Source organism: Rhincodon typus, chromosome 22, assembly GCF_021869965.1.
Source record: "Rhincodon typus isolate 14 chromosome 22, sRhiTyp1.1, whole genome shotgun sequence".
NCBI classification, from domain to species: Eukaryota; Metazoa; Chordata; class Chondrichthyes; order Orectolobiformes; family Rhincodontidae; genus Rhincodon; species Rhincodon typus.
In genome coordinates, this window is record NC_063353.1 from 45,477,344 (window position 1) to 45,503,807 (window position 26,464).

A 26,464-nucleotide genomic window follows, 5' to 3' on the forward strand; every position below is an offset into this window, starting at 1 on the left:
ACTAATTCAGTGGAAACTGACTCAGTTAGCAATTCTCTATCCTTTTCTATGACATGCTAAATTACAATAACACCCTGGACTCTCTACAGCACAGCTTTTTGAGAAATAGATGCCACCTGCAATTCATCACTACCAAATCTGGGTCCGCAAATGAAATTTACATTACACACACATACAAAGCATAGGTAAACAAAAGCTATGGATGATGTCTTACCATATTATATTAACATTCAAGCTTAAATTAACACAGAGTAAAGATGCAGTACTGATGCTATAATAATAAAAGGAACAGTATTACATAGGATAACTCCGAGAACTCTGAGGAACAGAAATGTCAGTTCGACTTGACATATGTATGTACTGATGTAAAGCTTGAACCCAGATAAATATGTATATATCTTTATGTTCATCACTGCCAGGGTCACTAGTACCATCAGCACTAATAGGGCACAGATGTGAACTGCAGAGAAAATGAAACATCATACAGGAAGATAAAATGGTTTGTGCAGATAAAAAGTTAAGAAACAGGAGCAGGCCATCTACCCATTGAGCATGTTCCACTATTCAATAAGATCCTGGCTGATTCAGTCCCACCCACATTTATCAATCTCCTGACAACTTACATCATTTCAATAATTCTCAGTTTTCTGGCCCTAGCCACCTCTTCCTCAGTGGCATCCAACCATTCTACACCTCTACCTCCCACCAGGATAGCCCGAGGACACACTGCTTCTTCCCTGAATGTAGGTCGAAATAGTCCACATCTATCATCACTCTCTTCCGCCAGGCTGAGCTTGCTCTCTCATTGAATGATATCTGTTAACTAGTCTCACTTCCTCCAAAGGGAATTCCATGTGTAACTTCATAGATCCTGTCTACATGAGTGATTTTGAGAAGAAAGTGGAACATTCCTTGTTCTAGTCCGACTCTGGACCCTTCTCACAACACTTCTTCCAGGACACCAATGACCGTATGGGTGCCACTTTTTTTTTGTCTGCCAAGTGGAAAAGTTAATAAATTTTGTTTCCAGTTCCTACCCTTCTTTCAATTTCACTTAGGCCACCTCCAAATCTCCCCTTGCCAGCCAAGAGCATGAGTCCAGAAGGCTAGTAATGTATCCCGAGCAAGGAATTCATAGAATGTTTTTGAGACAGTGCTGCTCCAATCAGACAGCAGACATGGTATTGTGTAATGAGACAAGATTAATGAATAATCTCAGAGCAAAGGCACTTCTAGGTAGCAGCAACCGCAAAATGTTTGAATATTACATCCAATTTGAAAGGGAGAGAAATGTGGGTCTAAGATTTGTATTTTAAAATAAAGTAAGGGCAGTTATGTGGGCACTAAACTGAGCTAGAAGAGGTTAATTGAGACACAAGGCTAGGGGAACAGATCAGTAGAGAAGAACTCATAGAACCTCTACAGTGTGGAAGCGGACCATTTGACCATTGAGTCCACACTGATCCTCCAAAGAACATCCCACCCAGACCCACTGCCCTTAATCTATCCGTAAAATCCTGCATTTCCCATGGCCAACCCATGGAAGACTTTTAAAAGGGATATTTCTGAACAAGTATCCCCTCTGTCAAGTCCCCTCGACATCTTACAGAGCCTTAGCTACACATTTGGACTAAATTAATGGATTAAATAAAGAACTTGAAGGACTGGATATTTCTGATTTATGTTACAGTAAGACATAAATTTATGTTTGGTGCACATTTTGTCAATCATAACTGTTATTAGTGTTGGAACATGTTGCACTTAACATGCCTTAGTCATTCCAGCGGTGCACTCTTCACAATTTAAATGCAAAAAGTATGTCAAGCACGCTGCAGCACCTACTCTGCCTGGCAAAATGTCAAATTCAATTCAGATAAGTAAGGAAGAATTGTTGAGAAGATCAGTAAGGTCACACAATACAAACAGCAGCAGTTAACTTTCAAACCATTTAAAGTCCTGCATCATGTTGTTAGCACAAGGTGAGAGAATTTTATAAAGACAAGAGAGGGAAGGACAGAATATTTGTTGTGCAGATTAAATGGAAGCCTACATCTCCTACCAATGCACTGGATCAAGACGTCCGTGCTGCTGACATAATACTTGTATCCACATTGTTTGTTACCTCTCGGGAGTGGCGTGCTATAGATTCTTTGAGTGATCCACTGGATCAGCAGTTTTGCACACTTTATAAATGGGAGATTAAAAAAAATGAAAATGAATTTATTAAACTTTCCAATACAGTTGCAAGTCTGATATGGAAAGGGAGGTTCGCTGGCAAATCTGGATTGACATGCAACGAAAACTTTCAGACGCAGGCATCACTGGCAGTGGCAGCATAGGAATTGAGATATTCTGAGCGGGGTGTGGGGTCCTGGCAGCTGTGTTGACAGTAAACACAGTCAAAAAGAAAACGCATGAGCACTAGTAATCTGACAAAAAGCCAAAGCAAAGCAGAGTTCTCACTGAATTAAAAGATAACAGTGTGGAGCTGGAGGAACACAGCAGGCCAGTCAGCACCAAAGGAGTAGGAAAGTTGACGTTTCGGGTCGGGACCCTTCTTCAGAAATGGGGAGGGGTTGGGGTGGGGTGGGGGGGGGGGGGGGGGGGAAGGGGGGTGGAAAAAAAAGAGAGGGAGGGGGGGTGGGGCTGGGGAAGGTCGATGGGACGGTGATAGGTGAGTGCAGGTAGGCAGTGGTGGGCATTGGTAAGTGAGGTGGGAGGAGCAGATAGGTGAGAGAGAAGATGGACAGGTTGTGTCAGGTCAAGGAGGTGGGGATGAGGGGTGGGAGTTGGACGTGGGATGAGGCCGGGGTGGGGAGATTTTAAAACTGGTGAAATTCATGTTTAGGCCATTGGACTATAGGCTTACAAGGCAGAATATGAGGTGCTGCTCCTCCAGTTTGCGGATGGCATCATTGTGACACTGGAGGTGGTCCAGGATGGACATGTCACCCAGAGAGTGGGAGGTGGAGTTAAAATGGTTGGCAACTGGAAGGTGTTGTCATTTGTTGTGAACAGAGTGCAGATGCTCTATAAAATGGTCTCAGAGTCTCCACTTGGTCTCACCGTCTCCACTTGGTCTCACCGAAGTAGAGGAGGCCACATCAGGAGAAGAAGATGCAGTAGACCAAGTTGACGGATCTGCACGTGAACCCCTGTCTAATGTGGAAGGTTTGTTTTCTGCCTTGAATGGAGGTGAGGGGGGAGGTGTAGGGGCAGGTGTAGCTCTATCTGCAGTTGCAGGGAAAGGTGCCGGGGGTGGTGGGGTTAGTGGGGAGTGTGGAGTGGACAAGGGAGTGGCGGAGAGAGCGATCCCTACGGAAGGCAGATAGGGGTGGGGAGGGAAATATATCTCTGGTTGTGGGATCGGATTGTAGGTGATGGAAGTGACGGAGAATGACACGTTGGATGCGGAGGTTGGTGGGGTGATGTGCGAGGACAAGGGGGATTCTGTCTTTATTTTTGTTGGAGGCGGGGGAAGGGGAAGCGATGACAGAGGTGCGGGAAACACAAGAAATGTTATTGAGGGCATTTTCAAACACCGGCAGGGGTGGGGTGGGAGGGGGTTACGGCCCTTGAAATAGGAGGATCTGATATGTGGCCTCCTCTACAATCGACGAGACCAAGCGAAGACTCGGAGACCGCTTTGTACAGCATTTGCACTCTGTTCGCGACAAACGACAACACCTTCCAGTTGCAAACCATTTTAACTCCACTTCCTATTCCCTGGGTGACATGTCCATCCTGAGCCTCCTCCAGTATCACAATGATGCCACCCGCAAACTGGAGAAGCAGCACCTATATTCCACCTCGAGAGCCAGCATCCAACGACCTAAACGTGGATTTCACCAGTTTTAAAATCTCCCTACCCCCAGCCTCGTCCCATGTCCAACCCTCTCGCTCATTCCTGCCTCCTTGTCCTGACACAACCTGTCCATTTCTCTCCCACCTATCCGCTTCTCCCACCTCACTGACCAATCCCCACCACTCCCTACCTGCACTCACCTATCACCATCCCACCTACCTTCCCCCGCCCCATCCCTCCTCTGTTTATTTCTGAGCTTGCTTCCCCCCACCCCTTTTCTGAAGGGTCCCAACCCAAAACTTTCCTGTTCCTCGGATGCTGCCTGGCCTGCTGTGCTCCTCCAGCTCCACACTTATCTCTGACTCCAGCATCTGCAGTTCTTGCTATCTCTCACTGAGTTAAGCCTTATTCATTAACTATCTTCCTTTGTTTTCATTGCACATCCTATTTGAATACAATTCAACTTATGCTTCTGCTAAAAGGATCACCACATTTCTGCAATGTACTCAGGACAGAGATGCAATCCTGACAACAAGAACAAAAATGAAATCCACCAACGGGCTTGCTCAAAAAAACAAAATCAATAATGTTCCTGCGACAATAACGCTTTTGATGAGGGAGAAAAAAATCCAAGACAATCTTCTCCTTTTAAAAGGGAGCATGATTAGCAGTTCACATGGCCAAGTCTGAAGTTCTCAAATTAGGCCATGTGTGTCTCAGTCTTAAATAAAAATGAAGTTGGGAATGAAACACTCCTTAATTTTTATTTGAAGATCAGGTTTCAAAGGAATCTAAGGACTGCAGTTCATTATTTATTTCAAAATAAAGATATGCAGCCTGATTGAAAATGCATATTTAGAAAACATGTCAGCTAAATTAAGTTGGCATGTTCTGTTAAGAGGTAAAATGGATACAACCATTAAATCATTAACTACATATGTAATAACTCATTATAATGCAATATCACAAGGGTGATTAGTTAAGACAATGCAAGACTGAACAATAATGTGATCAGTTGAAGGTTAAAAGAGGACTTCCAACACAAAAAATGTCAAGTATGTAAACTTCATTCCTTGTGACCCAATAAATTATCATATTTTACTAACCCTCTTTTCAAAACTCCCTTATGTAGTTTTCAAGTACACAATAACAACAGGTTGAAAAATAAGGCAATCACTCCAGTCTTTGCTCAGCAGCAGCATGTTAAGTCAAAGTTCATGCCCAACTCAGACCTCAAGTAGACAGGGTGTTGACGCTCAGCGACTGAGGGAGTACACTAGACGTTTCAGAGAGCTGTTACAGGTGGGATAGGCTGTACAGACCTCTTTTATACTATAAGCTATGAATTCCTAGCAGCGTGGACTGAGAGCAAAATAACTTCCTCTAACTGGACAGAATGCAGATTGGTGGCTCTCGCAAATTAAAAAAAAAGACACATTTCAGTAGGCAGTGCTATTTCAAAATTGGGAATGAGCCTAGTATTATTTGACTAGACTTAATCTAAAGACCCAGGTAATGTTCTGTGGACCTAGATTTGAATCACGCCATGGCAGATGGTTAACTTTGAATTCAATAAAAATCTGTAATTAAGCATCTAACGATGACCATGAAACCACTGTTGATGGTTGGGAAAACACATCTGGTTCATTGATGTCCTTTAGGGAAGGAAATGGTTTCCCTTACCAAGTCTGGCCTACTTTTGACTCCAGATCAAGTGATGTCGCTGACTCCTAACTGTCCTCTGGGCAAATAGATGCGGATCAAGCCAGCGACGTCTATTTCCCATGAATTTTTTTTTTTTTTTTAAAAATTGGGGGAAAGTAGAGAGAGTTTGATATGACTCAAGCAATACCATACCTGACTGGGGCATGCTTCATGCCACTGGTTACTTAAATGGCAGAATTTTTAGTTCCCAAGCAGTAAAATTCCTCATTGCTATCAACAGCAAACAAAACCCAAATCATTTTTGTCTTCTCGAACACCTCTATTATATTCTACCATTTCCAGTACTGTTCAGATATCCCTTCCTGTCCCTGCATCTTAATCATGGGTACTCCCTGCGCCAGTCTCATGTCTGCAAGAAATCATCGCCTGACTAAAATCAGAGGACAGATGGGATGGGTGTGGGCTTCCCTCCTATCAGTGGGATGGGAATCAACATTATTAATAGGCCAACAGTTAACTCAGACCAGTGCAATTTAGTGGCAGCTCTGGGGTTAAATTGCAGCTGCACAGGTGTCCTGCATTCTCAGAAGGCTATCCAAAAAAAACCCATCTCTGTCAGAGAAGCGGGCCCCACACATAAGAATCAGAAACAAAAACGGGAACTGCTGGAAAAGCTCTGCAGGACTGACAGCATCTGTGGAGAGAAATCAGAGTTAACACTTCCGGTTGTGACCCTTCCTCAGAACAGAAGAATCAATATTGGGCGGAGACTGAGGTGGTAGTGGAGTGCCAGGGGTTGACAACTGAAAGCCATCTTCTGTCCTTGCCTCCCATTCCCTGACCCTCTCCTGAGGACCCAACCCAATGAACCCCATCCTGCCCTCACTCACTTGCGACCTGGGGTCGCTTTGCAATCAGAGGCCTTGGATGGCTACAGTACCACCAGCAGCTCCCAATCCCACAGGTAGGCAGGAGGAGGCACTGCCAGCATCTGTTTGACCAGCAGCTCTGATGGCAGAACTTCCACCACTGACAACCTCAATTGTATGGTAGGCCTGACAGCATCCATTAAGTCCTGAAGGGCATTTATTTCAGTCAGGCCTCCCCCATGGAGTGGATGGGAATTCCTCACCAGTTCTTCAATCGGTGACAAGGCTCCCAGTCAGCTTGGCAATATTGGTCACTATAAACAATTGGAGATTCAGGTAGATAACCAGAATGACTACAGGGATCCACATTTTTCACGTATACGTGCATGCAGGGGGATTGAGATTTTGGCTTGCATCTTGTACCACTTCACTACAGAAAAGGTCTGCTTTTCATCATTAAGACGATAAAGCTGCAAACTGTTGATTCATTCACGGACCTAGTGTTAGTTTTTATTGCTTCAGACATAGTCTGAAATGAAACATACCCATTAGTCAGGACAGAACCTACACCCATACTTTACAGTTTATGCAGGCAATGAAGTTGGTTCATCAAGTGCTAAAATCTATTTGATTCCATATTTAAGTTTTCATAATTAAAACTGAATACTGTACCCTTTTAATATAACATCTTGGCAGGTAGCAAACATGTGAAGTTGCAGCAATTTAGCCAAGCCTTTTGAATCTCTTGATATTCCCATTTCATATCCTACAGTATGTTATATACTCTAACTTTAACATATATGGGTAGTTCACATGACTGCAGAAAGAATAGCTAGTTAACTCGGATCCTCTTCTGCAGCCATCACAAGCCCCAAAATCAAGATACAAGATTGGAACAGCAGTGCGACTACAATTTGATAATCCTGTAGTAATATTAGGCTTCATTACATGAGAAAAACAGATTGTTGCATCAATATCATAATCATGGAATAGCAATGAATAAGATTTTTGGAGATGTTCGCTTCTAGTAAAAATGAGCCTTCTGCTCTTAATTCAAGTGTTCATAAAAGCTGTCAATTGAGATTAATTTACAAAGTTTTGGCAAAGATCTGTAGCTCAGGTTGTGGATGAGGTTGTTGACTTGCTTGCCGAGCTGGCTTGTTTTTGTTCAGATGTTTCGTCACCATGCTAGGCGACATGATCAGTGAGGTCTCCGATGAAGCAATGTTGTTCTACTCTGCTTGGAATTTATACTGTCCGGTCCGTTATGGTGAGTACTCATGGTGGCTAAATGACTGAACAAAAACATGCCAGCTCGGCGAGCAAGTCAACAACCTCATTAATTTATGAATTAAATAAAGTAACAACAACGTCTCCAAACGTAAATCAATGATTTTTTTTTTCAGGAATGCTCCAGAAGTTACATTCACTAAACTCCAAATTCAAAGACAGAACATAACAATCATGAATAAATGCCAAGGAATCTAAAGTTGACATGGATGTACAGTTATCTGTGCCAAATTATTTTAGGCCATCATTAATCCTATGAATGCCCTCAAAAACATGAATCATAATTAGACTATTCACATATGCCTGCTGCTGTCATTATGCCCAACCTGACAAAAGAACAATAATTGAGTTCCCCAAACCAGTGGCATTCGGAATTAATGTATTATCATATTTAAAACTTTAAAAGTTTACTCAAAAGCAAGCTGAAAAGCATGAGCACATTGGATTAACAAACTTGATATTTGGCAAATAATGAGACAGGCACAGGAATTCCTAGAAGCCTGGCACTCCACGAAGAAAGCCATTAATAAACACATAGAACTCAACTCCATATACACTCCACTACAAAGGAAAACCAGAAGTGAGGCAATCCAGCTCAACGGACTTCAGAGTTTAAAAACCAGGCAGGAAAACACACCGACGCTTCATCGGAGGCTGCAGTGAGGATGTTACCCAGCATGGTAACAAAATGTCTGCGAAACAACAAACCTGCATCAGCGAGACAACCAACCTCAACACCCACAACCCGAGCTACAAATCTACTCCAAAATTAGACAAATCTATTACCCAAAACAGAATGCTGTATCACCCAGGATAAAATGCACCACTAAAGAAGAATGATTCTAAGAGAAAATTTAATCTTGAGGTTCAGAAACACAAGTTTTGCTAATTGTGGTATTTCAACCACGAATAATTTTGAAATTTCTAACATTTCTGGTGTAATTTTACTTAGGCATTCTAGTATGAAGAGGAAGGGCAAGGTGGAAAGGAAGAACTGTTTCAGTGAAAAAGATTTTCCCAAAACATGGTCATGTAGTTTAATACATGCCTGTTTCCCAAAATAATTTTCTTTTGCCTAAAAGTGCCTGGAATGCAAGGCTTTTCTTAGTAGATTGTCACTGACGTGAAAAGTAGCAATAAATCAGTTCCCCAAATTTCTTCTTTAAAAAGAAAGAATTGTCTCTTTATATAAAATTAATAATAAAAGGAGCTCATTCCAAAGCGAACAGACAAAAATAAGTCAAATGAACACTGAGCGAATTGTCATCGGTAACATAAATTACTAAAATATAATCTGTGACAAAAATTTTAAAAATGTAGCTCACTTCTTGCTGTACCATAATCTCGGATGCAGTACTGGATAGTGAAAGGCTTCCCAATTTTTTGTTAACAGAAGACCTTTGAGACATTCCATCCCCACCCTCGCTAAGCCCATGAAACAAAGAACAAGAGCCCTTTCAAAACTAAACTCTCAGCATTTACAAAGTGTCAAAATTAACAATGATGTACAAAAACTGTACTGCCAGTTCATTTGGCATCATTTAAGTTTGCTAAACTTCCAAGTGGGAGAAATTCATTCACTGTTGCACAAAATTTCTCTTGCTAAATATCAATACATATCCACCCTTGCCAGAATATTCAGTGGTGGTTTTATCAGCTAGAAATAAACCTCAACCTGATATCTAGACAAGTTCAGACAAAAGCATAAATGTAACTCAGCTTTATAACTGAATTATTGCTGATGTGGAACCAATATAGGTCAGTGAGCAAAGTAATGATGGTTGAACAGTGCTTGAAGTGAGCAGAAACACTGGCGTAACGAAGTTTTGAATGACCTTACATTTTTGGAGGTTGGAAAAGCAGCCAAAAGTGCATTGGAACAGTTAGGTCTAGAAATAATATAAAAGATTACGTGAAGAAAATCAAAGGGTACCGAAATAGTTTTAAAATGCATTTTTGCTCCAGATTAGCAAGCAGAAAGTGGTGTGACGGAACTATAGGTAACAGAAATGGAATAATCATGGAATTGTACCACAATGAAGGCCCATCAAGTCAGCGTTAGTAATTTCAAATAGAAATCCATTTAATCCCACGCCTCTATAATAAAAGAGAGAGCTGCTGATGCTGGAGATCGGAATCAAAAACGAAAATCACTGCGAAACTCAGCACGTCTAGCACTGTGGAGAGAAAACTGCATTAAGGTTTCAAGTCCAGTGACCCTTTTAGGTAACTTCTTTTTGAGGGCCACGATTAAATCTGTATCACTGCATTTCAAATCTTAATCACTTGTTGTGTCATAAAGCTTTTCCACGAGTCTCTTCTGATTCTTTAGCAAATCCCTCTTTCATCCACTCTTCAGCCACTGGAAACAGTTTATCTCTATTTGCTTTACATAAATGTTTCATTATTTTAAACATCTCTTATTAAGCTTTCTCTACTCAAAGGAGAACAACCCCAAATTTTCAGGAGGTCATTACAGAAGGTACATCCACAGGCAGTGGCAGGGCTAATGGGAGAAAAGATTCTGTTCCAGCTCACTCATTAGCACCTGCTTTACTTTCATGCACTTTCTGATAGCTGCTGCAGACAAAGGGGACTGGGTCGCTTGACAAATGCTTCAAAGGGACAGTGTCCTCGGGGATTTCTTTTCTAACGGTACAGGTTTTACTCCATTACTATGTAAAGATTATGCAAGAAACCAAAATTATTAATTTGCTTCTTCATTTTGTGTTTATAACTTTGACTGGCAGTCAATACATCACATAGTAAGAGAGTAAATGATTGAAGAAGTGAAAAAGTAAACATACATGCAATGTCATAATTTATGTAGAAATTAAAACAAAAATGCTGGAGAAACTCAGCAGAGTGACAGCTTTAGTGGAGAGAGAACCAGAATTAACATTGAGTTCTGTACGACTCTTCTTCAGAATGATACAAGTAGAACCGTTCCTTACCTAGTTTAATCAAGAACTCACGCTCGAGTTCCTGAACTTGCTTTATGGCCTCTTCAAGGGAGCCACAGAATTTCATCTTTGGTCGAAGCAGCTCAAGTATGTCACTAATCATGTAGTCAACATCAATAGGGAACGGGTGATCTTTCGTCCACACATCTAAACTCTTCTTCCACCAGATGTAACGCTGCAGGTGGCATAAGTATAAGAATCTAGTTTGTTAGTATGTACAGAATCCATGCAATCATAATTTCAAAAAAAAAAGTTTTAATTAATTCAAAAAGAAACTAACAACAGATGAAATAAACAACTGAATCTCACAGGTTACAACCACTAGAGGACATGCTATTTTAGATTTAGAATTATGGAACCAAAAAGGACTAACTAATAATCTTGTTGTAAAAGGACCTTTAGGTATTTCATACTGTTTGAAAGTGAGATACTTCATTCTGAAGCACGGGTGTTAAAATTTGAACCTAAGGTAAATTATAAAGGTATGAGACACAAATTGACTGAGGTGGACTGGGAAATACGTTAAAAGGCAATGGATAGTCTTTTTTTGCTTTATTCATTAGCAGGATGAGGGCATCGCTGGCTAGGCAGCATTTATTTTGCCCATCCGTAATTGCCCAGAGGGCAGTTCAGAGTCAACCACATTGCTGTGAGTCTAGAGTCACATGTAGGCCAGACCAGGTAAGGATGGCAGTTTCCTTCCCTAAAGGACATCAGTGAACCAGATGGGTTTTTCCAACAAATCAATAATGGATTCATGGTCAGCATTAGATCCTTAAATCCAGATATTTTTATTGAATTCAAATGCCACCATCTACCATGGCGGAATTCGAACCCAGGTCCCCTGAACATTATCTGGGTCTCTGGATTGACAGTCCAGCCATGAGGCCATCACGTCCCCGTTTCAAACGATTACACAGTTTACGGGCCATAGAATCAAAAACTCAAAAAGAGTCAGCCAACCTGAGCCAACAAAGGAAGCTTAGGATTGTATGAGATTAAAATAAAAGTCTTATGAAGTTGCAAAAAAAAAAAAGCAGTAAATTCTCATGATTAGGAGATTTTTAAGAATATAGCAAGAGGATGAAGAAACTGATAAGGGAGAGTAAAATATCAAGGTAATATGGCATCATTTGAAGAACAGAGTGTTCTCCATGAGTAATTCTTTCCATCTATAAAAAACAAAGGCAGAATCTACAAATCATTATCTCATTGCTGTATGTAGAATCTTGTTATGCAATTGAAACTGAAAATTATATTGCATTTCAGACACTTTGAATTGTTTCAGACTTATGATCAGGTGGAAACATGCAAAGATGTACAGTCTCTCTTTGGCAAGGCACAGTTCTCTGCCATCTTTAAGAATACACCAAAACAGACACCATTAAACGTACACCTGTCAGTTCCTATTCATGCTCTTCAATGTTAAGATACACAATACAATTACCGTTAACTTGTCAAATCCCATTTATTTTTAATGGCATTGTTTTTAATGAAACAAATAAGGCATTAGTAAGAAACCAGATCTCTATTTTGTTTTAAACTGACTTGGCAGTTTGACCTGAGTAGCAGTTTTTTGGTTAAGTTGAAAATATGCAGTTTTTAAAACATTTTAAGAGTTTCTTTTAATCATTTGACTGGATGTTTCCTGTTAAATGGAGATCAAATCTTTTTCACAAGAAAATGAAAATAAAAAGACAATTAGAAATTGGAGACAAAAAGAACTAAAATTATCCTAGTCATTATTACATTTTATTGTTTCTCACGTTAATTCTCCACCTTGCTCCCATTCAGCCTATCTGTGGCTCTTAATTACAATTAAGCCAACACAACCACATCTTTTGTCTCGACACTTCATGGCGTTCTGGACTCAGTGCTGAATTGAATAATTTTAGACGTGTATTGCATGGCTTGCACTTTGTGCAAAGTCTTAAAGGGCTGCTGGAAGCGTGGATGACTGGAAGTGCCACCGGTCTGATTACCTTGGAGAGGGAAGCATTGCATTCCTGAGGTTGAGTTATGTGGATAGTATGTTCTTTAACATGCTAAACCTTCAACTTGATGAAGTGTAGTCAGAGCTGGAACGGGTGATCACCAGTCAGAAGGGAGGGAGGCAGGCAGTTTTTTCAGGAAAACCCCAAAGTGGATCTGTGTTTTTCTGTGTTGGAAAATGATGCCAGTGATGGTTCTTCTGGAAAGTGTATCCACAGCCCAACTGCACAAGGTGGGAAGAGAAAGATAGGAAGACCAATAGAGATAGTAGACTCCACAATGAGGAGTACAAACATGAGTTTCTGCATTTCACCAGGATGTTGACTGGGTTGGAACATTTCAGGTATGAAGAAAGACTATGTAGACTGGGGTTGTTTTCTTTACAGCTGTGAGGATTGAGGGGGTACCCGACTGAGGTGTACAAAATTATGAGGAGCAGAGTTGGGTGGACAGGAAGAAACTTTCCCTTTAGCAGGGGCTCAATAACCAGAGTGCTCAGATTTAAGGCAAGGGACTGGAGGTTAAGGGGGAAAAATTCACCCAGACAGTGGGGATATCTGGAACTCACTACCTGAATAGGTGGCAAAGCCAGGAACTGTCAATATTTAAACAGTATTTAGATGAACACTTGAAATGCCAGAGAATAGTAGGCCATGGGACAAGTGCTGGAAAATACGATTCGGTAGGCAGTGTGTCAGCCATCAAACATGTTGGGCTGAAGAACTTCTTTCCATGTTGTAAACTCTAAGATCATAATTTTTACCTCCATTCTACTCTGTGCTTTTTTTTTTGCTTATATTTCAGCTTTGTTTCCTTCTTTATCCTTCAAGCCAGAATCAGATGGTTAGTATGAACTTGTATGTCAGATCAGCCACAACCTAGTTTCTTTATTTTAGCCATTCCCTGTCGCTTTATCATGAAATCTTTTGTCATTTAATCTCTCCTGCTCTCCACCCTATCACAGAACCGTCCTTTTGCTCTTCCTGCTTCTTACCATTGGCTTAGAAACATGAATTTCTGTCTTTCTTCAGTTTTGATGAAGGATCATTGACCTGATGTGAACTCTGCTCCCTGCTCCCTGTAGATGCTGCTTTCCAATATTTCGTTTTATTTCAGAGTTCCAGCATCTGCAATATTTCACTTTTGAAAAATTATCTCCTGTTGTGCAAGAACTTTATGTTTGCATTCTCAACACAGTGTGGAAGGACATAAAGTAGACATACTTTCCTTTTGATTGCTAAATTACAACCAGAGACTTAATGGGTAACAGCTAGGAAGACATGCTATTCAAACAAAATTCTTGCACAATTGGAGGTTTTGGGCTAACTAGATGCTTGAATTTTTTTGTATCCTTGTCCCCAAATGCACTGCTGAGGTATTCAAAATACAACGTCAAATCTCTCATGGTTTTGCTGATAGTGGAGAAAATTGTATACAAGTCAGTTGCTATTATTGTAAAAAGCTTCAAGCTATTATGGCACTACCCCTGCTGCAAATCAACATAATCCACTGACCTCAATTAAGTGTCAGCGTTACTAAATCCAGAATTATTATTATTCAGATCAGGGATCAAAACACTGCTCTCCTCCCAAGGGGTTTTACAAGCCAAGATATTTTTGAGGGCTACCTTTCATTCTAATTAACCCCTTTATTAGATGATGCAGTCACACAGTAACAATATCTTTTGTATTCATATTGAATTTTTCTAGGGTTTTGTTCTTTAGATAGGTAAGATAGAACAAATTCCAAAGATTGTACACATACATATTATTGAAGATGTTAACTTGTAATCTATAAATAAGACAGTATGCCATTCTAGTTAATTTTGGTAAATACATTTTCTACACTCTATTTCCAAAATCAAATCATAAACACAGTACAAATCTGCCTTCTTTTCTCAACATAGAAAATATCCAATCCTTGTTCTAAGGCAGCCAGTTGATCTTGTACAGAAACACCACCAATAATCAGAAGCTCAAGATGGTGGCAGAGAAGGAGCACCACATGCAAGCTCCTCAGCCTACGAGCCCAGGGCATCTCTACTCCATTGACTTTACTTTTCTTTCCTTCTAGGCTTTTTGTTTTTAAGAATATGGTACCTTACCTTTTAATTACTTCGGTGGAAGGTGTCATCTCCCAGTCCAGGCCTGGCAATGAGCTGGCTTCCAATAGCCCACAATGGCACCTAGCGGGGTGGTCTCCCGGTGTAGCAAGCTTGTCCCAGAGCAGTCTCGGCCTAGAGTGGTATTCTTGTCCTGAACAAGGTGGTCTTCTTTGATGGTGTCCAGGTATTCCAGCATCCCAGTGTGAAGGTCTAGCCCTCGCGGGGTGGTCTCGTCTTGGCGTGGAGGTTTCATCCTTGCTTCAGAGGCAGCTTCCAGGTTTTCCAACGGCTTAGTGTGGAGATCTAGCCCCAGTGGGACGGTCTCGGCCTGGTTTTCCAACGTACTCCAAACCCAGGAGTCATTAATTGAGCTGTGATGAACTTTTCTTTTCCTTTTGTCGTTAATTTAGTAGCCATGGTATGGTGACTTAAAATTTTTCACAGTATTATTTTTTGCAAACACACGTGACAATACATTGCTATTCTATTCTAATTTCTCGTTGCTTGTGATTAGCAATATTTTTCTTGAACTGCTTGATTCTATTCAGGGTTTGTTCAGCTAGTTCTTCTGCTGGTACAATAATGGGATTTGGTGAGGTAGGGTAATGTCACTGGACTAGTAGTCCAGAACCCTAGACTAATGTTCTGAGGACATTAATTTGAATACCCTCATAACAGATGGTAAAATTGGAATTCAATAAAAATCTGCCCTAATGACAACTATGCAGCCACGGCCTATTATTTTAAAAAGTCTGACTGGTTCAGCAATACCTTGGAGGGAAGGACCAGTGTAGTCCTTACCTGGTCTGGCCTACATGTGACCCAGACCCCACAGCAATGAGAGAAATTAGGGATTGGCAATAAATGCTGGCTTTGCCAGTGATACCTACATCCCCCCCGGAAAAAAAATGTTCCTTTGCAGTGTTTGTTTCAGCACCCTTTGAAACAGCAGTATGTTGTAATCTCACAATGTCACCATCAATAGCCTTACCTAATGCCCTACAGGCATCTAGTGGAGGGATTTTGAATTCTTTTCCACCTAAGTTAAATATAAGCACGTCATTCTTTAAAACACACGAGGCATAGTTCTTCATAATGTGAATGAAAACCAAAAGGCACACCCAAGGTTTCTGCTGTTTTGTGAAAACTTAGTGGATCCTTCATCAAGAGTAACGTAACATCCAATTTCAAATCAGTCCCTCTTCCATTACCTGGCCCACACTTGGACCCTGTCCCACCCCGCAACTCAGGCCATAATCGCTCCATCTGCCCTATCAACACATGGGCCCTGTCCTTTCCCAAGACTGGGCTTCACAGTAGCTATTTTAAAATCAAACAATCGACAAAATACTCATCTCTACACCACAAATTTCAGTACAGCAGTTCAAATGTAATTATTTGATCCCAGAGGTTAGATAATGAATAACATTAAAAACATTAAAATAGTCTTTTAAAAGGAGGTCACATCAAACAGGAGGTGCAGGACTGAACACAGAATTAGTAACTTCTATTCTGTGTTATTTTTAGGCTCTCAAGCAGACTTTCATGTGCTCCGTGACCTCGACCAACACTTCCAACACTGACGTCAGCAAAGCGAAGGAGCTGGTCATCGACTTCAGGAAGCAGAGTGGAGGGCACGCCCCTATCTGTATCAATGGTGCTGAGGTGGAGGTGGTCAAGAGCATCAAATTCCTGGGAGTGATAATCACCAACAATCTGTCCTGGTCCACCCACATCAACGTTACGGTCAAGAAAGCACAACGTCTCTACATCCTCAGGAGGCTGAAGAAATTCGGCATGTCCACAACGACTCTTACCAATTTTTATAGATGCACCATAGAAAGCATCTATCTGGATGAATCACAGCATGGTAAGGCAACTGTGCTCTCCAAGACCACAAGAAACTGCAGAGAGTCATGAACACAGCGCAGTCCATCACGCAAACCAGCCCTCCAATCACTGACTCTATACTTCCCGCTGTCTCAGGAAAGCAACCAACATAATCAAAGACCCCTCCCACGCCAGTTATACTCCCTTCCATCAAGCAGGAGTCAAGCAGTCTGAACACACACACGAACACATTCAAGAACAGCTTTTGCCATGCCGTTATCAGACTTTTGAACGGTACTCTCAAATGTTAATGTTGATCTCTCTCTCCGCACCTTCTCTTTGGCTGAAGCACCGTATCCTGCACTCTGTTCCGCTACCTCATGGACTTTGTATGGTATCTTCTACTTGTATAGCATGCAAAACAACACTTTTCACTGTGACAATAATAAATTAAACTCAAACTCTTGTCCAGCTGACACTGAGGGCCCCTGCTCCCTAGTCCTGTTCTGTCCAGTTGACTTGTAAACCCAGCCCCATTATGTAGTCACCACCCTGAACAACCTGTCATTTAAGCTTCCTGAAAATTTTTGCATGCGACTCCAGGCTAGCCAGGGAGCAACTCTACCAAGCTTGTCCAATAACAGATTCCTTCCTGCCCTTGCTGTTTCTTCAATCACAGGTGCTGTTATGTGAGCAGTTGCAACTGTGAGAGACGGGTGGCTGGTGACTGGTGACTGGAGAAGTTGGAGCAAAGAGGATGAGACAGACAGAACCCGGTGATTGGAGGAGCAACTCCACGTAGATTCAATTTCGTTCAATTACAGGGGAAGTCTTTATCTAATTGGTCATCCTGCTGCAGTTTTTTCAGAGGTTAAGGGGGTTGGTGGGGAAGAATATGTCTGCTGTTTCTATTAAGGTTTGATCAAGAAATTATAAACACACACTCTACTGCTAATTTAAAGCAAAGGTTGTGAAAAGACAGCTTTAAAATAATTGACAATTACCTGAAAATATACAAGAAAACAGTCCAACTTCCGTTTGCTGGAGCCTCTGTCAAAGTATTGTCCACAAGTGTCTAGCAGAGTGCAAACCAGACGAATACGGAACAAATGCTCTGGTGGATCCAGAGGTGTTGCACTGCCATCAGCACTTATACCAAATGTAATAAAGGAATACAAAATTCGGAAGATGACTGCAGACTCCACCATCCTGTAATTGTACAATTCCCCAAGGAACTTAACACTGCTAATACGCCTCTGGTTGAATTTGGGTTGATTGACCTGAAAAGCAAAAGGCAGCCGGTCATTACAAGAAGACATCTGTGAAATCCATGGGTAGAAACAGAGTGAATGACAGAGCTGGAGGTACGTGAACTTTGGTCAGTTTTAACTTCAATTTAATCAGCACCACTGGCTGTTTAATTTGGAAATGCTTTTTAAAAAAAAGTTCTTTGAGGACATAACAAGCAGAATGGATAAAGACAGACCAACAGAGGTACTGCAATTGGATTGTTAAAAGGCATTTGATAAAGTGCCAGATTAGAAACGACACTGCACAAAATAAGAGCTCATGATGTTAGGGGAATCATATGAGCACAGATAGAGGACTGGCTAACTAAAAGGGAAGTCAGGACCAAAAGGGCCATTTTCCAGTTGATAAACTGTAACTACTCGGATGAATGAGGGATCAACGTTGGAGCCTCAAATATTTATAATCTGTATTAGCGGCTTGGGTGTAAGGACTGAGCGCATTGCAAGCACATTTGCTAATGATACACCAAAGAGTGGAAGAGCAACTTGACAGAACAGTGTCAGCAGTGATGTGTAAAATACCAAACTGGGAGGCACGGCGGCTCAGTGGTTAACATTGTTGCCTCACAGTGCCCGAGACCAGGGTTCAATTCCACCCTTGAGTGACTGTCAGTGTGCAAAACCACACATTCTCCCCATGTCTGCGTGAATATTTTCTGGTTTCCTCCTACAGTCCAGAGATGCGCAGGTTAGGTGGATTGGCCATGGTAAATTGCCCAGGCACGTACGTGCAGGGTAAGTGCATTATCTTTGGGAAATGAAGGCTTACAGGGATTGAGAGGGGATGCTCTTCAAAGAGTCGGTGTGGACTCAATGGGCCAAATGGCCTGCTTCCACGTTGCAGAGATTCTATGATTAAATAACTGGGCAAAAAAATTGACAAATGGAGTTGACAAATGGAAAAATATGAGGTTATCAACTTTGGTAGGAAGGATAGAAGATGAAAATGGACTTAAGGGACCACAGAGGACCTGGGGGTCCTTGCAAATGAGTCTCAAAGTTAGCATGCAACTAAATGAGTACTTAGGACAGCAACTAGGACATTGGCCTTTATGCTGAGATATGTAGGGTGGGTGGGGGTGTTGAGGTGGTGGTGGAGTATGACGACGGAGAGTACACAGTTTACATCAGCTCTGGTTGCTTCCTATGATCAAATGCAGCTTGAAGTTGTCAGAGAGATTCTAGCATTTGCGAGACCATGTCCCAGCATTAATCAGCACATTATGGAGAGAAAGATCAAAAGGATATGACCTATTTGCAAAGTTCCCCTTATGTCATTATAAACAGTCATATTTAATTATGATGACCATTATGCTTCGTACAAAACGTAGCTAGTTTTTGTAAGCATCAATTTTGCAGGTGGGCTACGTTTCATATCTTTTCATATTGTTTAATGTTTCTGCTAAAATGGTATCACCTCCATTCCCAGACGGATGTCTTCCAGCACTCCATCCACAACATGTATTCCCACATCTTCTTGGTATGGCACTAAACCCGCCAATAGGTTAGCGACACAGTGAATACTGTTATATTTGACGTTCCAGATGTTGATCATGCAGTTAATAACATATTCCTTCACCTCTGGATCATGCCATGCCAATTTCCGCATCTGTCTCAACACCTGCAATATGAAAGTTGCGTTAGTGTTTTAAAAAAAATGTACATTGCATATCAATAGTCAGATTAGGATTGAAATGTGGAATAGAAATAGAATATGCAAAGTAGAGTCATTATTTGTAGATGTAAGATTGCTTTATCCTCATTTAGTAGTGTTGTAAGCATTGGCCATATCCTACTGGGCTGTCCTTGTCAATTTTCCTCCATTTCTTAGAATATCAGATCTCTAATTTGACTGATATTAGCTTGTTTCTAAGATCCTCAATTCAAGCTAACCAGAAAGCCAGCAATTTCAAAACAACATTTTGCACTCTGCTATAACAGAGGTTAAAATCAGGAAAACACCATGCAGACATTATTAGGTGCAACTACAACCTACAGTTCCATGGCATATGGCACCAGTATGCTCTGCCTCTCAGCCCTATATCAAGTTTTATTTGAAGTTTGAAAACAGATCGCAGAATTTTTTTTTGCCAAACATGAAAAGAACAGCAGTTTGAAAAATACAAAGGGGACATTTTGGTACAAAAACTGAAGTTTAGATTAATGTGTATTTGCTGATCAGCCAAAGAACACTGTACTTTGCAAAATGCTTCTAAAGTTCATGGCATATTAAGTGGACTGGCTATAGAAAGACAGGAGACTATTCAGCCCTTCGTTTCTGCATCAGCTCTGAAAAACTAATCAGTCACATTTCCCTGTCCTTTTCCAACTGCACTGCAATTTTTTCCTTGAAGTGAAGAACCAATTCTTTTATGAAAGTTACTATCGCATCTGCTTCAACCACTCTTTTCACTCCAGTATATTTCACTCAAACTTTCTCTGCTCTAATCAGAACAATTCCAATTAAAATGTAATGTTTACTTTTTAAAAAAAGGCTTTGTATCCTTAACAACCAGAGCACAAACAGCGCGCACAGTACATACATATTTATCTAATGGATCACCCTTGCACTGCTCATAATTTTCCTGCCAATTCGGATGCCAAGAATATTTGGTGCTTCTAAAAGCTAACTATTATAAATGTAGTAAAACTTCAAATAATCAATTGTTTTTGTGTGGCTCCAAATCCAAAACACCCAGCATTAAATTACTGTCCATCTTTAAATGAACAGAGGCTGTCTTGCATCAATTATCACAGCCTCAGAATAGTCAGGGTTTTATTGCCATTTGCTGAGGGGACAATGAAAATCAGGTACAATTCAGAAGCAGCCAGCATTAGATTAATAATCTCTTCTCTTTATTACTCTATTTAAATGTAAGTTCTGGAGCACTCACAATGTTGAGAGAATATTTGAGATATCTGCGGCATTCAGCTTAAAAATATTAACCTTTGATGAATAAGTATATTCCTTCAATGCTTTCCAATGGGCTGAGTTGATAAATGCACTGCCTAGCCTTAAACCATCAGCAACATTTAATACACTACATACATGGAAGTAGACCATTTCAGACCAGCAACAGAGGTCCTGCAGGTTGCTTCAGGAACCCTAAGAAGGTCTCAATCCTTGGCATTAACTAGAAAATCCTACTAAAAATCCAAAACAGGTTCAGTCCAATGAAAAGAAAACTCAATGGCAGGTGGACTTGCTCAGCAGGGAACAAATAAGTAAGGTGGGTTAGACAGGAGCAAGAGATTGAGACAAGCTGGTAGACTTTGAAGTCAATCAGGCTGAACCTCACTGGCATTCACTATTTACAAATGAAGAATGGCCACACGGGAGATATTCATGGGGCTGCACAGAAAACAAGATTCATTCCTTTAACATAGCTGGGGAAAAAAAAAAGACATTTTGTTGAAGCTTTTGTCTTGCACTCTTCAGGATAATTCGTAATATGGATTTAAGGGGAAAACTGTTTCAAGTTTGAGAGAAGAGTGTTGATAGGTTGTTAAGTAAACTCTGATTGGTACAGGTACTGCAATGGAGAATGCACTAGTTAATAATGATTGACAGTTAGCTGCTAGGCTTCCTTTCAAAGAGAAAGGAAGTGTCAGGTGGGAAAGAAGACTAAATGAAGAAAACTATTCTTCACAAAAGTTAACTTTGCATTACTCATGTGGTTACTGTGAAAGTATAAAGTATTTTGAGTGTTAATCTGCACATTTGCAGACAGCAAACCAGCTTAAAAACAGTATAATTTTTCCATAGTGCAAAAACAAAAGGATAAATTGTACTGTTTCTAATTAGTGATTTAATTTCATTATCAGAGTGACCACTGTTTAATTACCCAAGTTAAGAGAATCTATTGTATTCAGATATCCAAATTTAGAGAATGCAGCACTCATTCTGGAGCACAGATCACAAGGGACGATGCTATAAAGAATTTTCAATGTGAAAACAAGAATATTAAAAAATATCAACGTGTCGGTATAACATGGAGCCAATGTCAATCAGGGGTGATAACTGAAAGTGATTGCTGCAAATTACAGAACATGTTTTGGATGAACTCAAGTCCACTAAGTGGGGAGGACTGAAGCTCCACCATTGGAATAACAGAAGCCAACAAACAATATAAACATAATGTCAGGCATGTTGGTGTAATCACAGAATAAATCTGCATTCTTAAAAATTATTTGTTCCTTCTTAGGATCCAAACAAGGTCAACATTTATTGCCTGTCCAGAATTGCCCTCACAAACGTGCTTTAACCACCTTAGACAATGTTGTCAAGGTACTTCCACACTATTGTTTGGTAGGGAGTTCTGAGATTTTGACCCAGCAGAGGGGGAATAATGGTGTGTCCAAATCAGGATGATGCAATATGGACGGCTTAATATAAAGGTGATGGTGACATTACACCTTTGGGTGGTATATATTGCAGGTTTAGAAGGTGTTGGCAAAGAGGCCTCAGCAAGTTGTTGCAGGGCACTTGTAGCTGCTGTACACTGTAGCCATGTTGCATTACTAATGGAGGCAGGGGTGAATGTTTAAGATAGTGGATAGTATCTTGATCAGATTGTTTTGTTGAACTTCAAATGGTACTAGGTTCACTCACATTAAGGCAAATATAAATATTCCATCATACTCTTGATTTGAGCCTTATGGATGGTGGACACACTGGGAAGCCAGGAAATGAGTCGCTCTCAGCTGATTTCCTACCATAATCATGTATGTGACAGGTCGAATTCAGTTTATGGTCAATATTGACCCCCATGATGTTAATGGTAGGGGACCTGATGAAGGCAACACCACTGAATGCTTCAGGAAGTGCTCAGATTGTGTCTTATGGAAAATAGTAATTACTTGAAGACTGCTCGGCATATTTGTTCCTTGCCAGCTGTTAGTCAAAGCTTGATTGTTGTCCTGGTCTTATTACACACACAATCTGATGAATTGCAAATGGAACAGAATACTGTGGAATCATTAGCAAACATTTCTACTTCTGACCTTACGTGAGAGGAGAAGTAAGTGATGAAGCAGCTGAAGATGATTGGGTCAGTGGCACTTTCCCAAGGAGCTACAGTAATATGCCATGGCTGAACGAATTGGCCTCCAAAAGCCAGACCATCTTTATTTGTGCTAGGTATGCATTTTGCAAAGCTGCTTTTGGGAACTCAACACGGTTAATGTAGTGAACAATTAACTTGAATTAATCAAGTAGCAGTTACCTTTTCAGTTGTGACCTTGGACAAGTCCTTGTAGAGAAGTTTGCGGATATATTCTTGAAGGGGAGGGCGCTTCTTCCTCACTGTTTTCTCCACAGGTGGTGGATTACAGTAATAGTATGCATTTTCCACCATTGTAACATAACGAGCATCTAAATGCATTGCTTGTTTCTTGCGCATCATCTGCTCCTAAAGAGATGGAATTGAAACTGGTCAGCATTACTGGCACAAAAACCAAATTAACGAATAAAGAATGACTTGAAGACACATTTAACTGTAATATGACTGCAAATGAGTATTTATGTTAAAGAACAGTGCCATGATTGAAAATAGAGCCTATCCTTTCATCTTTGTAATTTGGGCTGACATCCACTTTAGATTAATGGAGCAAAACGTTTGGCTGGCTGAGGAAACAAAATGTAGTTTTCAAATATTAGGAAGGGGCAGAGTAGAAAAAAAAAAAAATTTTCTGAGTGTAGTCATGCTTGATGCTTGCACTGGGAACAAAAGCTGGTAAAACATTATATTTCCAAATCAAGCATTCCTGGCCCCAAGTTGAAAAATGTACAAGCGTCAAAAATGTTCATTATATAATTTATTATATTTCATTATATAAGTTGAACGTAAGTTTAAATTACCAACCCTCACATATAGAATAGAACCAACCCTGAAATTAGCAGTTAGCAGCCATCATTCTATTATGGTAAACAACCAAAAGGACTTTTTAAAAGAAATATACATTTTATTTTAATACCTTCATTTTTGACAGTAAACATACTCTGAAAATTCGTCTGAACAAGTTTAGTTACTCAAACAGTAAATTCCAAAATGAAAACAAAATAATGCTAACTCCTCAAAGGACACCCAGGATTTTAAGCATTACCTCACCACAAAAGCCACTTCTCTAAACTTGAGAGTTACTTCCAAAATTCAAATAGAATTATACAAGTTAGGATACAAACAGCACAAAAAACACATACCCTATATATCCATCTACCATAACACAGTCAGTTACAAAAGCACCATATCCACAGTGATCATACCAGAAACTCACCTGAAAACAGTTCAAAGCCAGACTTAAATATGCAGAGTAAATGTAACTTGTATCTTCCACAGAAAGAGAGAGTCAGCAAAAGCACATTCCTGATTTGTGTGTTCTCAAATCTTACCAGAAGAACACTTGTCCTCAAATGGGAATCAGGTGATCGGAAAAGAAAACGACCAGTTGTCTCTAGGAGTGTGCAGGCCATTTCAATATGGTGGTGGGAAAAGTCAGCCAAAAGCATCTGTTTATAGGAGAGAATAAAAACAAGGATCTTTTCTCTCATCAAATAAGGGGTCTTTGATATATTTAACCGCATTAAAAAACGGTAAAACTGTTGCATTTATGAAATCATCACAATAAACAATTAAAGAAGAAAGGTGAGGGGAAACCGGGGAATACTATATTAACTGAGCTTGATTGCTGTTGTCAGAAAGTTACTAGAGTTTATAATAATAGATAGCAAGAATGAACAGTAGATAAATCTTCATCTGATCACAGAAAGTTAGCATGGATTTGTAATCAGAGAGTCAACTTAGAGTCAAAAAGAGTTTCACAACACGAAGATCTATCTAATGCCACTTTTCAGCTCTTGTCCCGTAGCTTTGCATGTTGTGGCGTTGAGTATTCATCTACATACTTCCTAAAATGTTGAGTGTTCCTACCGCGACCTCCCTTTCAGGCATAAGTTCCAGATCACCCCGCCACCATCTGGGTGAAAAGTTTTCTCCTCAAATCCTCTTCAAACCTCTTGCTCCTTGTCTTAAATCTGGTTATTGACACCTCAACTAAGGGCAAAGGTTTCTTCCTATCTATCTTACCTCTGCTCCTCAATGTTATTCACTCTCCACTCCGGTAATCCCAGCCTTCTCTGCTCTGAAGAAAACAGCCCCAACCTATTGAGTCACGTATTACTGAATTGCTCTATCCTGGTACCTCCTCTGTACCCTCTCTAATGCAATCACGTTCTTCCTAGAGTATGGCAACCAAATAGTGCACAGTACTCCAATTATGGCCTAAATGATATTTTACACAACTCCATTATAATCTTCCTGCTCTTGTATTTACTGCCTCATCCAAATTCAAGGAAATTTTGCCATATGCCTTCTTAAGCACCTTAGCTACATTGCTGTCTTAAAAGAAACTACAGACATGCACACCAATATCTCTCTGATCCTGAATACTTCTCAGGGTCCTGCCAATCGTCATATATTCCCTTACCATGCTGGTGCTCCCAAAATGCATCACCTCACATTTTTCAAGATTAAGTTCCATTTGCCACTATTCTGCCCAACTGATAGTCAATCTATAATCATCCTGTAGTCCTCATAATGTTTTGAAAAGATAATTCAGGTAGTGGATGGAGGATATCTTTGGATGTTATTTATCAAATTGTCTTCTAGAGGCCCACATGAAGTCCCTCGTGAGAGATTACTCGCTAAATTAAAGCTCAGAGCTAAATACAGATTATTGACCTTGTTAGAACATCAGCAGAACAGGAGTAACAGCAGCCACTGTGGCAGGCAGGCTATGACAAGTAGGATACTGCAAGAAGCATGTTGGGGTCTCAACCATACAGTTTATTTATTAATGGTTTAGATGATTGGACAGAAATCCACATATCCATGTTTGCTGGTAATGCATGAATAGGTGTATTGCAATTAATGTACTTTAATGAAGTATAACATTACAAAAGAGAAATTAAATAGATTAAGTGAAGGTGCAACTAATAGGCAAAAGGATTTCACTGCAGACAAATAGGAGTTCATCGATTTTGAAAGAAAGGATACTTCCAAAACAGTGTAATCTAGAAACAACGGAGGTCCAAAATCACTCTGGAGGCCAGGAACATAGATCAAAAAAAAATGACATGAACAAATACAGAAAATAGCTTCTGTAGCCAGAGAGTTACAAATCAAGGAAGCAGGAGCTAAACATTACCTTGAATCATGTCTTGAGTACTGAGAGAAACTCTGAGCACTACATCTAAGGTTACGAGCATTGAGGGAGCATGAATCATCGGCTTACCAGAATGATATCTGTGAGATTTGTGTTATGATTCGCTTTACTAACTCACTCACAACTGCTCATTCATTCATAAAACCGCGTTTTGTAGTACATTTTATAAACTAAAATGAAACATCCTTCAAACCCATTACTGTTTCTTTACACCTTTCAATTCTTGTCAGCCCTGTTTATGCATCAAAGGCTCCCCCAGAATAAGTGTTAATGACGTAGCCCGCACAGAACAATGCCATCCCCGCCATTGTGTCTCCATAACCCCATAACTCAAAACTACGGAAAGATTATAATATTAATTAGCCCTTAGCAACTGACTCTCAGCACCCGAATAGGTTGCAGACATCAAACAG

General features: G+C 40.4%; 1 protein-coding gene across 1 annotated transcript in view; it reads right to left on the bottom strand.

Moving 5' to 3' along the window:
• Window positions 1-2,305: 2,305 nt before the first annotated feature.
• The window catches only part of LOC109929695 (UPF2 regulator of nonsense mediated mRNA decay), a 58,582-nt gene continuing 34,423 nt past the window's right edge, over window positions 2,306-26,464 (bottom strand). Inside the window, exons 10-15 of the mRNA XM_048610010.1 lie at window positions 24,220-24,336; window positions 23,054-23,239; window positions 19,246-19,449; window positions 17,523-17,798; window positions 10,544-10,767; window positions 2,306-2,378 (exon numbers count right to left, since the gene is read on the bottom strand). Of these exons, the coding sequence (XP_048465967.1) occupies window positions 2,306-2,378; window positions 10,544-10,767; window positions 17,523-17,798; window positions 19,246-19,449; window positions 23,054-23,239; window positions 24,220-24,336 (1,080 nt within the window). The remainder of the gene's footprint in view (window positions 2,379-10,543; window positions 10,768-17,522; window positions 17,799-19,245; window positions 19,450-23,053; window positions 23,240-24,219; window positions 24,337-26,464) is intronic.